The 12,829-nt window shown below is 40.1% G+C and overlaps 1 protein-coding gene across 1 annotated transcript; it reads left to right on the top strand.

Moving 5' to 3' along the window:
* Window positions 1-501: 501 nt before the first annotated feature.
* Window positions 502-8,230, top strand: LOC139652680 (cytosolic Fe-S cluster assembly factor narfl-like). Its single transcript, XM_071529839.1, has 11 exons — window positions 502-567; window positions 1,824-1,919; window positions 2,041-2,184; window positions 2,307-2,436; window positions 2,651-2,785; window positions 3,770-3,888; window positions 5,822-5,951; window positions 6,044-6,116; window positions 6,663-6,800; window positions 7,156-7,313; window positions 7,572-8,230. The coding sequence occupies exons 1-11, from the start codon at window positions 502-504 to the stop codon at window positions 7,811-7,813; spliced, it is 1,431 nt and encodes a 476-aa protein (XP_071385940.1). The 3' UTR covers window positions 7,814-8,230.
* The last annotated feature ends 4,599 nt before the right edge of the window (window positions 8,231-12,829 follow it).

Raw genomic sequence — 12,829 nt, 5'->3', positions numbered from 1 at the left:
CAAAAGGCGTTCCTTACAAGAACACTGCATAACTGTCATTTTTAGAGCACATTTTACATATGAAACATTAAAGCCATTCCAATGGGATCCCTTTCACCCATGTGTAACAAAAATCTATTCCGAATTCCACTTCCACATATAGGCTACAAAACATGTAAATGTAAATTTTATACAAAAGTGTCCAAATTAACGTGCAATTAGTAGTCTTTGCCTGATTCATAACCTAGAAAATGAGAAATGCAATCACCTTCTGCCATTACATCACACGCATACCATCTGAAATTCAATTTCACTTTCCTTCCCCTCTCACTAATGCGTCCATTTACAATTACACATTGAATCAGGTTTCTATAGCAAAAAAAGAAAAAAAGAAAAAAAGAAAAGAAATGCCACTTAGACTAACATCTAGGTACACGGCATCCTCGCCTGGCAAAAAAGCAACGTAAGAGATGGGGAGTGGCGAGTCTTCGTTCAAGGAAGATCTTTGGCAGTAACGTAAATATGGTGTCCCAGTTCAGCAGTGTGTTGCAGTTGACAGATCTTGATGACTTTATCACGCCTTCTCAGGTACTGGAAATTAATGTTTTTACTATGTAATCATTTGTTACCATGTCCGATTTCATTTACCGATGTAACGTCATTGATTCACTACTTGCCACCAGTAAAAGTTGCCATAATCGCAATTCTGCTGAAGTAGTTAACTTAACGTTAGCTTGCTACTAGTTAACGCAGGTGTAATCAACAGTGTGCCATGGAGGGCAGAGTATGCAGGTTTTCAGTAGCTGATTTCACTGATTCCTCCTCTCCGGTTGAAGGTGTGTTAATCAGTGAAATCACCTGCTGTAGTCTTTGGTTTGAATGAAGTCCTGAATTCAATCGGCCGTCCATGGCACACATTACATCAGTTACATCAGTTGAATAACTGTAACTGATGTAACGGTAGCGAACTACGCAGCAATATTGTACTGACGTAACCGCAGGCACAGAGAATTGAAGAATTGAATGGGTACCAATGAATTCGTGGCTACTAAACTCTTACAAATACTGTGTCTTTGATTCATTACTCGCCACATGTAGCTAATATAATATCAGAAGCATGCTTAAGTAGCTAGCTTGTTACTTAGGTAATGTTAGCCATGATGTAACGTCAGAGAACTACGCTCAAATAATACTACTAACCGGAGTCACAGAGAGGGTTTAGTGGGCACGGATGAATTCAGTTTGAATGTGCAAAACATCCAGAAACAAGAGACAAATACGAACCAGAATTTGAAGAATAAGTTCCAGATTTTTCTCTTCTCTCCAATGTGATATAAATGGCAGTAGGCTAGTGCTTAGTGAAGAGTTACACTCTTGCTGGAAACTCAGAAATAACTATTGAATTATTTTGTTTCTTATTTAACCCCTTTATATTATCTCTGTAGATAATACAGTAGCATCATAATGTAAGTCATTACCCAAGTTCTGCAGTTTGATTTCCTCTATGTAGGCTACCATTTCAGCTCTTGTATTCACCGTTTTGTTTTTAATTTTCTATCTCTATAGACTAATTATTGTTGCTTTTTAATGGACTAATTACCTTGCCATGTACTGAAATGCTTTGGCAATATTGGTTATCTTCCATTCATGCCAATAAAGCTGAGTTGAATTGAATTTGTGGCCACTCTGTGTCAGCCACTTTTCGGCTAGAGGCCCTCAGTTTTTTCTTGACCAGTGTTGGGACTAATGCCAAGTTACTCTTACCACAATGGCACTGATGGTTTTTTCTGCATTAGTATTATGTAGTTCATTTTAAAATTGTATTCTCTGTTTCTGTTTCATAGGAATGTGTTAAACCAGTCAAACTAGAGAAGAAACCAGGTAAATCTGTGGCCAAAATTCAGATAGAAGATGATGGCAGTTATGTCCAAGTCAACCAGGTGGGTTTGGAGTCTGAATTCAAGTGTAATTCAATACTCACACAACAAGTTATTATTGAACCACCACCACTCTCACCCCTTGAAGTAGTCCACCTAGAGCGTGACTGGTTTTTGTTTGTAGGACGGTGGAAAGCAGAAGCTGGAGAAAGCAAAGATCACACTGAATGACTGTCTGGCCTGCAGTGGCTGCGTCACCTCAGCTGAGAGCGTCCTCATCGCACAGCAGAGCCATGAGGAGCTCCTCAGGGTGTTGCGCAACAACAAGGTACAAACACCACCGATGGACGTGTGTGTGCTTATACCTCCGGTCATGATCGGTTTTACAGTCTCTGTAATATGATGATAATGGTTTTGTGTGTCCGTGTGCCCCCCTGCCTCCCTCGGCAGACCAGTGCGACGGAGCAGCAGGTGGTTGTGGTGTCTGTGTCGCCTCAGTCCAGAGCGTCACTGGCTGCACACTACGGCCTCAGCAGCAGTGAGACAGGCAGGAGGCTGACTTCTTTCTTCAAAGGCCTTGGTGAGTGCAAATAAAAGTTGTTTTCAGTCCCATGTAAATCATACAACTCACAGCGATGCGGTAAATGAAGATGAGACAGGTTGTTTTAGAGAGATGCAGTCACTTTTCAGGATGATGGTTATTAAGAGGTATTAAGCCTATAGAAAGTCAGTATGTTGAACACACTGTTGTAAGGAGATAACTAGGCCTTACTAATGTGATGCTGCTGTTCCAGGGGTTCACCATGTGTTTGACACTGGCTTTAGTCGGACCTTCAGCCTGCTGGAGAGCCAGAAGGAGTTTGTAAAGCGTTTCCAGATGAAGGAGCAGCACAAAAACGCCCTGCCCATGCTGACATCCGCCTGTCCAGGTACTGCACCTCAACCCTTAACTCTTGTGTGTCTTTCTCATTGCAAACACTAGTTTGCTCTTTAGATGACAGACAATTCACAATTAGGCAACACACATGTAACATGTTGCATAAGGAGGAGAGAAAAAAAGACGTTTGTAACCACATTTTAAGTAACACGTTCCAGTGAGTGTATTATTAATTCGGCCTACACTGACATTTTTGTACTGAAGCTGCTGATATTTTGCGCTGATATTAAATGTTTTTAAATTTTCATGCAAAAATAATTAATATATTCAGTGTTTTTCTTTTTTACACTGACAGAATTTTATTCTTGTTAGGCTGGAAAAGCCTCTGAACCAGCATTTTGACCATCATGGGACACTAAAACTCCATTGAAACACATTCAACTGAAATGAGTTAGTAGCTCTTTAAGGCAGGGTGACCCATCCCACCTGTTCAATGGCAGGGAAAATCTGGGATAGATTACACACTGTTAAATGAATGATTCATTGTAGAGATTCACCAATATATCGGCAGACTATCGCTGTCATACCGGATAGAGGTATCAACTTCAGAAAACATATTGGTGCATCCCTAATTAATTTACAAAAAATATTATTGAAGTAGAAAGCACTCAGTTGAGCATAAACCTCCACCAATGCTGAACAAATCACCAACTTTCAAAGCTGCAGCCTCTGTAAAGGTTTATGTTTGTTTGTCTTCCGGGTTTGATTTTCCAACAAAATGGCATGTGAATGCAATGCAACACATATTGTCAGTGGGCCACATGTCTGGCCGATATCTGTTATTTAATAAACGGCCAACATTTCCCCAATATATCAGCAAACTGATATATATCAGCAAACTGATATATTGGTGTAACTCTAGTTTTATTACTCAGATGAAGTGTCAGTTGCTTGAGTTAAGTGATGCCATCATCTCTTGTGATTTTAGTGTTTGTTAAAGACAGAAAATTCTCCTACTGTGTGTTTGTTTGTTCAGGGTGGATCTGCTATGCGGAGAAGACCCATGGGCAGTTCATACTTCCGTACATCAGCACCACCCGCTCCCCCCAGCAGATGATGGGTTCCTTGGTTAAAGGCTATTTCGCTGAACAACAGGTATGGAGAGACAAATGATGAGGTTCATTTGATTGATGTTAAAGTGATACCTGACGTGGGAGAATGTTTTCATAATTGTTCATGGAACAGTTCACATCTGATATTAACCACATATTGGTGGTTGACTGCTTCTGAACTCGTATAGGTATGAGTATTAACCAGTGCTTAATTTGTAAATGATGAGGTCCCGGAACACCAAGGGGTCGGTGTTCCCGTGAGTCGGTCTGTAGGGAAAAGGTTCTGGAACATATCAAGACAATTGCGCATTGGAGGCACGGTGGTGCTCAGTACAGCCATATAGCTTACTGTAGACCTAACAGCCTAAACCTTACGAAATGACCGACTATGACCTTAGGGCTCCGACTACTGGGGACCTATAACAATATTTGATTATTGCATAGGCTCAATGACAACACAGGTGCAATTTGTAAAAAAGCCCAGCAACGACTGCACTTCCTCCGGAAGCTTAATTGGTTTGGTGTGTGTACTAAACTCATGACGCTCTTCTACAAATGGACAGTAGAGTCAGTCATCACCTTCTCTATTATTACTTGGTTTGGTAATCTCTCAACAGGTGACAAGAACAGGTTGCAACATATAGTTAAAGTGGCCAGTAAGATCATTGGTGTTAAACTGCCTGATCTGTCACATCATCCGTAAGAGAGCAACTTCTAAGGCTCGAGATATTTTACAGTGTCCTCTTCATCCTCTGTATGGAGAATGTATTTTATCATTTTTTTTGTACCTGAGTCCGCGTGCCTATGTCTCTGTGTGTTCTATGTTTTTACCTGGCTGCAAGACAAATTTCCCCTCGGGGACAATAAAGTTGAAGTTGAAGTAGGCTACATAATGCTCATTTTGTCCAAACCGATGGGTTTTTACAAACCTGCCCTTCAAGAAGTGGACTAAAGATATAACTGCGCTGTGCACAACATAAAAATGCCTGCATACATGGCTGTGAGTTATCCTAATCACACATAAACACATCAAGGAAACTGCAATTGCTTCAACCATTTACCAGACAAATTCTGGCTCGAGTAGTTACGCATTAATATTCAACACAAATACTTTCATAGGATATCTATTTTGAACGTAGGAAACAATGTCAGCGAATAATGAAATGACAGCAATAAAACGTGCCATGGTCATGCCATGCAGCTAGAAGTCGGCCTAAATGCGACACTCAGCGGGACCGTGCTGGTTTTGAAATGCCCACATTGATGTGGGGCTTACAGACCTTCACGTCAACCAATTATATTACCAATTATTTCTGGACACTCAACATGCGCAATTGCCCACATATTTAACTGCGGGACTTACGGGTCCGCACTCCATAATAATTTCTGTTTTCATCTATGCAAATATGAATTTAGATGTTATTGTCCCAACAGAGAACTGTAACACCTTTACAAACCAAAAAAACATGCTTACCTTGTCTAATTTTCCAAAAATAGTCCACACAGCGGACATATGGACAGCAAATTCAACTGTCTTTTAGCCATGACGATGTCTGAAGTTTACCATAACACACTCTGCAGAGCAGCTCACTCATGTGATGTGATTACTATGCGCTTGTTGCTACTTTCTAAGGTAATCACCTGTCTTCATATGGAAATGAGCCAATTAGGTTTTTGGAAGGGAGGGGAAAGGAAGAGTCAACTATTGTGATTATTACATGGCAGACAAGACAAAAAAAAAAACTTTCAGAGGTGCTGGGTCCACACAAATAGGTACCGGAATGCAGGTAGTCCAAAACCGCGAGGTGCAGGATCCGGCACAAATTAAGCACTGGTATTAACAAGGTAGAAAAATTCCACCAAACAAAAATATTACTTTGACTTTTTGATTGTTATCTCATGGCTCTCATGGTAGGAGGAAGATGACGATGATGACGATAAGTGGATGATGAGCTGTGTGTTGTGCTTGTTGTCAGGGGGTGAGTCCTCAGCAGATCTACCATGTGGCAGTGATGCCCTGCTTTGACAAGAAACTTGAGGCCTCAAGGTCAGACTTCTACCTGAACAAAGAAGAGACCCGAGAGGTGGACTGTGTCATCACGTCAGGTAAGTCCTCTAACATGCTCTTTGTGTGTTTGAGTTGTGTGGTATCCTCTCTCTCTTGCCATCTATACTTTGGTCTCTCTGTGTCGTTACAGGAGAGGTTCAGAAAATGCTGGAGGAGAAGAATTTGTCCCTTAGTGATATGGAGCCTGCCCCCTTAGATGCAATGTAAGTGCTGTGCCATTTCATTTCCTAACCCTTTTATTTACCCTCTAATAAAGCAGGCAACTAGAACCAGTTACTTTTTACCATGTTAGTCTGAGAAAAGGCAAACAACCTTTTGTGGGGGGTATAGGTGGGGATTCAAATAATGAGAGATGCAGGCATGATACAGACAAAATAAGAACTAGACAAAGTAACAGCAAAAGACACATGCACACATTCCTGCATAGTCAAGTGAGTACCAACATCATCAGGCCTATATATTCATGTGTGTACTGTGTTTCCTCTGTATTTATTGAGCAGTGGTATGGCACTACAGCAAGAAAATTACCACCATTCCTAGAGGAAAACTGAAATAATATAATTTACCTCTTAAAAACAAGCATAGTTCTGAATACTTTCAATGATCCAAAGAAAAACATTTTTAGCACTGCAACTAGCACTAAAACCATAACTGGAACCAAAACAGGGACACATTTGGATCCAAAACTAAAAGAACCCCAAAGCACTACCATAGCATAAAGAAACAGTGATGTATCATTCTCCTTGCAGGTTCAGCAGTGTGTGTGGTGATGAGCTACTGAGCCACGCTGGGGGCGGGTCAGGGGGATACCTCCACCATGTCTTCACCTATGCTGCCAAGCAGCTGTTTGGAGAGGAGGTGGCGCAGCTCACCTACAAGACCCTCAAGTAAGTTTGGCTCAGCTACATAGCTCACCTGCTTATATGCTTCCCGGCTCAGTACAAATGGACAACAGTTCCAGTGCTCGTTAAGTACATTTGAAAAGGTATAATGATGAGAATAGCTTTCCACTTAAGTCACAGTGAATCGTATGGTCATGTGACCAGGGATCCTAGATCATTGGTGCCATTTCAGAGGCTTTATATGTGCGGGCCCAGAGATCTAGGGCCAAATCTCCATATGCAATATAGAATAGATTATGAGTAGCACAAACTTACTTCTCTGGTGCCTCTTATGTAAAGTAGTGCTGCACACTGAGGGCCCTCTGTTTTCTCACCTCAACCCCACTCCCATCAACCATAGGAACAAGGACTTCCAGGAGGTGACCCTAGAGAAAGATGGAGAAGTCCTGCTGAGCTTTGCTTTTGCGTACGGCTTCCGCAACATCCAGAACCTGGTGCAGAAACTCAAGAGGGGCAAGTCGCCGTACCACTTTGTAGAGGTCATGGCCTGTCCCTCAGGTGAGGAGAAAAGTGTATTTTCCTTTGTATTATACATACACATACCATGGGGAAGATTTAAGAAGTGCTGCTCAAGCACTGCTGGGGAAAACTCAAATACATGCAATGAGTTATCATATGCGTTTGTATCACATTGAACAGTACAGTCATGGGCAAATCCACACTACACATCTTTACTAATGAAATGTTTGATAAAGCATGCATGCAAATTAAAGGTGTCAACCCATTGTTTCCCCCCACCTCCTGTCTTTATATTAGGTTCTCTGAACGGAGGTGGACAGTTGAAGCCGTTACCTGATCAGAGCAGCAAGGACCTACTCCAGAAGGTTGAGGAACTCTACAAGGAAGAGCACCCCCGAGCACCGGAGGACGACACGCGTGTGGCCGAACTCTACCAGTCCTGGCTCCACAGCGTAGGGGAGGAGAAAGCCAGAGAGCTGCTGCACACACAGTACCACACTGTGGAGAAGATGACTAATGGACTCGCTATGAAGTGGTGAAGAAAGATGGGGAAGAGAGGCATTGTGCTGTCTGTTACGTTCAGAAATAATTTTTGCCACAATCTGTGTTTAACTGAGAAAGTGGTTCTTCTACAGACAGTGACTACAGAACCGTCCAAATGAATGAATGACTCTCTCTGCCTCTCTTCAGAGAGAAGAGGGGGGTGGTGTGGGCAAAGTCAGACAGGAAGGTTTGATGTACGTTAGCTCCCCTTTTCACAGGCTGATAATACGCGCACAAGTCACAACCCAAACCAAATTGTGTATGGTTTGATAATTACATTTCCTGTTGTATCTGCTAATTGTACTTTCAAGTACCATAGAAAATTGTTCATGCACTGATGTGGTACCTATTTGCAATCATAGATGTGATTTTTCTGGCAAATGCCAGATTTCCGCCATTTTCATTCATGCCAATCAGCAAACAAAGGGGGTGGGGGTTGGGGCGTGGGAGGGGGGTCTTGAGGTGGGGGCTAGCTAGACTCCTTAAAGGAATAGTTCACCCAAAAATTTTGTCATTATCTAATCACCCTTGTCAGTCAAAACACCACTGAACTTTTATGTCAGTATAACATTCAGCGAGTTAGCTGACGCAGCCTCGTTTCAGCTTCCTCCAATACAACACAAGTGGCTGGAGACTATTTCTTTAGAGTTCCAAAAAGTGTAAAAAATTACCATATCTTTACTCCCAACAGCATAATCCAATAGTCCAGTAATAATATAACTTGACCTCCCACAAATTGCAACAAAAACAAACTCAATGGATTTTGTGTACTCAATATGTTCTGAATGAGAGAAAAAAAGTCCTAAGGAATTGTATGAAGGGAAAATTTTGAAAATCACCTAAATATGATCCTACCAAAACGCCTTTTTAGCCTTTTTTTTTTAACAATGTAAGTCTATGGGAGGACTGTTCAAACCATGCCCACTTTGAACTCTAACTACTCCTTCATACTTTAAGCTAGAAACTCCATTCAAACTTTAAACGGGTCACCACTTTTAGTACTTAATTACTCTTATTCAGCTTTTTGATACCTTTTGTACTTTTTAGTTTAAGTTTTATACTTTTTTCAACCTTTATAATGGGATCCTATGGAGCCAGCCTACAGTGTGTGATGTCATAACTCACTCTAGCAGACTGTACAGGCTGTACTTCTTACTAAATTCACACATTTTAAAACTGACAGTTCACACAACTTTAATACTACATACACATATTATACAGCAAACCCTTCTACAATCATATATAATACCACATTTCAGGGGTTTGTGGGGATGAGAAATCCAATTTTGAGTTTATTTTGTAATTAACCTTAATCCTACCGACTGGGGTACCCGCAGACCCCAGAGCTATACTTTTTGTCATATCTCACAGGTGTTTTTATTCTATCATTCCAATTTTTCATGACTTTGTCAATCAATTTGTTCCTAATGACTTCATATCATTGTTTTCTGTTTCTGTTTTAATTAGTGCTTTTTAAAGATACCAATGTATTGGGGTCCTGGGGGACCCCAGTCAAAAGCACCCAATTCCGCCTATGCAGTTTTAATAGCCCTAACCCTAACGCTCGACTGACATAGTAAATGAGCAGCACAAGTACATCTGTATCATTTCTTTTCACGATGTTTTGATATCTGTCAGAGAGGTGAATTGCATGCAGCACCATTCTGGTGTCAGCTTCCTCTTGTGTGCTGTACAACTCGGGCAAGCAGTGGACACCTGTGTGGTCAACCATCCTGACCTCCTGGCCATTTTCAAATCCACCTGCTAATATAATGGAATCTTGGTCTTTGAGTTTCTTTGGTGCTGCACTGACGATATAGTTTGAAACAAACAAGCAAAGGGCTTCTTTGTTACCACAGCTCTGCAAGTACAGTCTATAATTTGGAACATTTCCGGTTCCTGTGATGCGATGTGTTCTGCTGTCTCTTATGTTTCCTCTTCTCTCCCTCTCAAGACACTTCATTGAAAGCAGGTGGATTTGAAAATGGCCAGGAGGATTAGATGAAATGAATGAATGAAATGAATGAATAAATGAATGATTTCACTAATGCAAGCAAAATAATTGTTCTTTGGAAATGTGTCTGTCTGATGTTTCCACCTATGACTGCACTTTATGTTGCTGATTCACAATAAAACCATATTTCGAGGGCTTGGAGCCAAAGGGGCGTAAGTGCGATATAGTAGATTTTACAGGAGAGCCAAAACAAATTTTGATCAAACTTGGATCAGCTGCCGTTACCACATACTAAGCACAATATTTTAACTTTTTGTGTTATCAGATTGAGCATTACTATAAAACAATACTGCTACAGTTTAAGTTGAATTATATTTGTTAACTTTTTTAAAAATGGCAAAAGAGTGAAATACGCCTTGGCTCAAACGTTGTCCCAATACAGCCATGCAGAATATGGGCGTATGTAAGTAAACAATTGTAAAACACATTAATTTAAATACAAATCTAGCAATTACACTTCAATCAACACTGAAATATAAAACAAGAACAGAATGAATATCTTTATCTTGAAGTAATACTCAGCAACTTTTCACCAAGGCCTTTACAATTGTAGGCTACATGGAACATATCAAACTGATTGATACATTTTTTCTGTTAAAAACTTTTAATAAACCTTTTTAATAAACCTCTATAGACATAAGAAACTACTTTTGATTCTAAACTACTACTTTTTTTTTTCTTTTGCTAGTATAATACATTTTTGTATGTGTCCCAGGACACATGATGTGGGACACATACAAAGATCTGTAAAACTCCTCATAACACTGAGAGAGGACTTCAGCTACCAGCAGTCTGACTATCAGAGCTCATCTTGACCAGTTCACACTCCTAACATTATAAAATAACACTTTGAATCTAAGGACTAAGTTTTTAATGGGGATATTAACATATTTACATTCATCTAATATTGACCAAGAATATTAATTAGGATATGAATAGGATACTAAAAATGATGTGATCATGCTGCCATGCTAGCATTACTTATGTCAGCATGCATTTTGAGCTGACCTAAGTGCTGTTAGAGTCCTCTACCCACAATGCTTGTTCAGTGTCAAAAGTGGTTTTGCTAGGGGTCAAAAGGGCGTAACTGCACTTACGCCCTTTTGACACCAAGCAAAACCCTACTTTTACTGTTACGGCTTTCAGTTTTTGTTGTTAAAACTTATGGGTCATGATTTCAGTTGTGTCCTTTTGGCACTGAAAAGATCTCACTGAGACCTTTCAATTGATATATAATACTCATATTCGACCAAAATCGCACTTAAGCCCCTTTGGCTCCAAGCCCTCGATTTGGACATTGTGGTTAATTTAAGGTTGCTTTGAGGTCTAGAGATACTACCTGAGAACCATCAGTGCTAATATGAAGTATGTAAATACAACCACTAGGTAAAAAACATGGGATCAACTTGGTATTCCCTGTTACAAGGCAGGCATTTTTGTGTACTTTTTTGGGTTATACTCACTCACTAGTCACATTAATAGTGCTCAGTGACAAACTATTGAGACAATGTCAGTGACTACCTGAAATGAATTATTATCATAATTGGGTACTGATTACAGTATCATTAGATTAGGATTAGGATTAGAAGTGAGTATTTCTCAGAGAAATTAACTGTTTGATATTTCCGCCTATAATAAGGCCTTATATAAAAGGCTGCTGATTCACAATAGAACCATATTTTGACATTCTGGTTGCTTTGGAGTGTAGGGACACTACCTGTAGACCATCAGTGCAAATATGATGTAAATACAACCAGTAGGTAGAAAATGACATGGGATTAACTTGGTACTCCCTCTTTCAGGGCAGGCGTTTTTTTGCACTTTTTTGCCTATGTGGTGAATCACTTCATTGATGAATTTAATGACTTTTGCAGTAAAAAGAAAAATTATGACCATCCATTTCATGAAGGGGACATGTCAAAGTTATGAAAAAACAAGGTCATGTTTTATTCTACCCCGGGTAGGGGTAGAACAAAAACTAAGGCCCTTTTTGATGGTTTGTTCCTGCACTATATGTAGTGTTAAAGTTGTGTGAACTGTCACAGTTTTAAAATGTGTGAATTTAGTAAAAAGCACAGCCTGTACAGTCTGCTAGGTAAGATAAGATAGATAAGAGTGAATTGTGACATCACGCACTGTAGGCTGGCTCCATAGGATCCCATTATAAAGGTTGAAAAAAGTATAAAACTTAAACTGTGATTTCTCAAAAAGTACAAAAGGTATCAAAAAGCTGAATAAGAATAATAAAGTACTAAAAGTGGTGACCCGTTTAAAGTTTGAATGGAGTTTCTAGCTTAAAGTATGAAGGAGTAGTTAGAGTTCAAAGTGGGCATGGTTTGAACAGTCCTCCCATAGACTTACATTGTAAAAAAAAAAGGCTAAAAAGGCGTTTTGGTAGGATCATATTTAGGTGATTTTCAAAACTTTCCCTTCATACAATTCCTTAGGACTTTTTTTCTCTCATTCAGAACATATTGAGTACACAAAATCCAATGAGTTTGTTTTTGTTGCAATTTGTGAGAGGTTGACCCACATTTTTGGGTAAAATGCCAAAGTCCAATATTTATCTGAACTATTTCTTTAACACTTCTGACTGTGCATCGAGCGGAGGGCAGGACATCTATGTGATGACTGGTCATGTCACCTTGTGCATACGCCACCTGCTAAATGGATAAGTCTTATCTCCGCAACATCAATCATCAGCTGGGCGTGTGCCCATCCACGGGCTCGCTTTCACCGGCAGATGATTTTTTTCTACCTCAGCCTCTGTCCGGTTAAACGTAGCAAGATTTGACATTTCTTAAGATGTTGACCAGGGTAACGTTAAGTGTTGGTTTCTCTCATTTGTTAGTGTTTGCTATACATTTAACTCACAGCCTTGGTCTATTAGTTAGCTAGACTAGCTAATATTTGTAGTTTTGGGAAGAGCATTGACTGTCAAATTTACATTATGCGGATGAATGTTGCCTGAGTTTGGTGATGAAAAAAGAAATGCCAA

Source organism: Centroberyx affinis, unplaced genomic scaffold (assembly GCF_046629955.1).
Source record: "Centroberyx affinis isolate AG114_WGS23_722 - 3 ecotype Tasmania unplaced genomic scaffold, CSIRO-AGI_Caff_v1 ptg001842l_1, whole genome shotgun sequence".
In the NCBI taxonomy this organism is placed as follows: Eukaryota; Metazoa; Chordata; class Actinopteri; order Beryciformes; family Berycidae; genus Centroberyx; species Centroberyx affinis.
The sequence above is the reverse complement of the archived record's forward strand: the minus strand, read 5'-3'. Positions and strand labels throughout refer to the sequence as shown.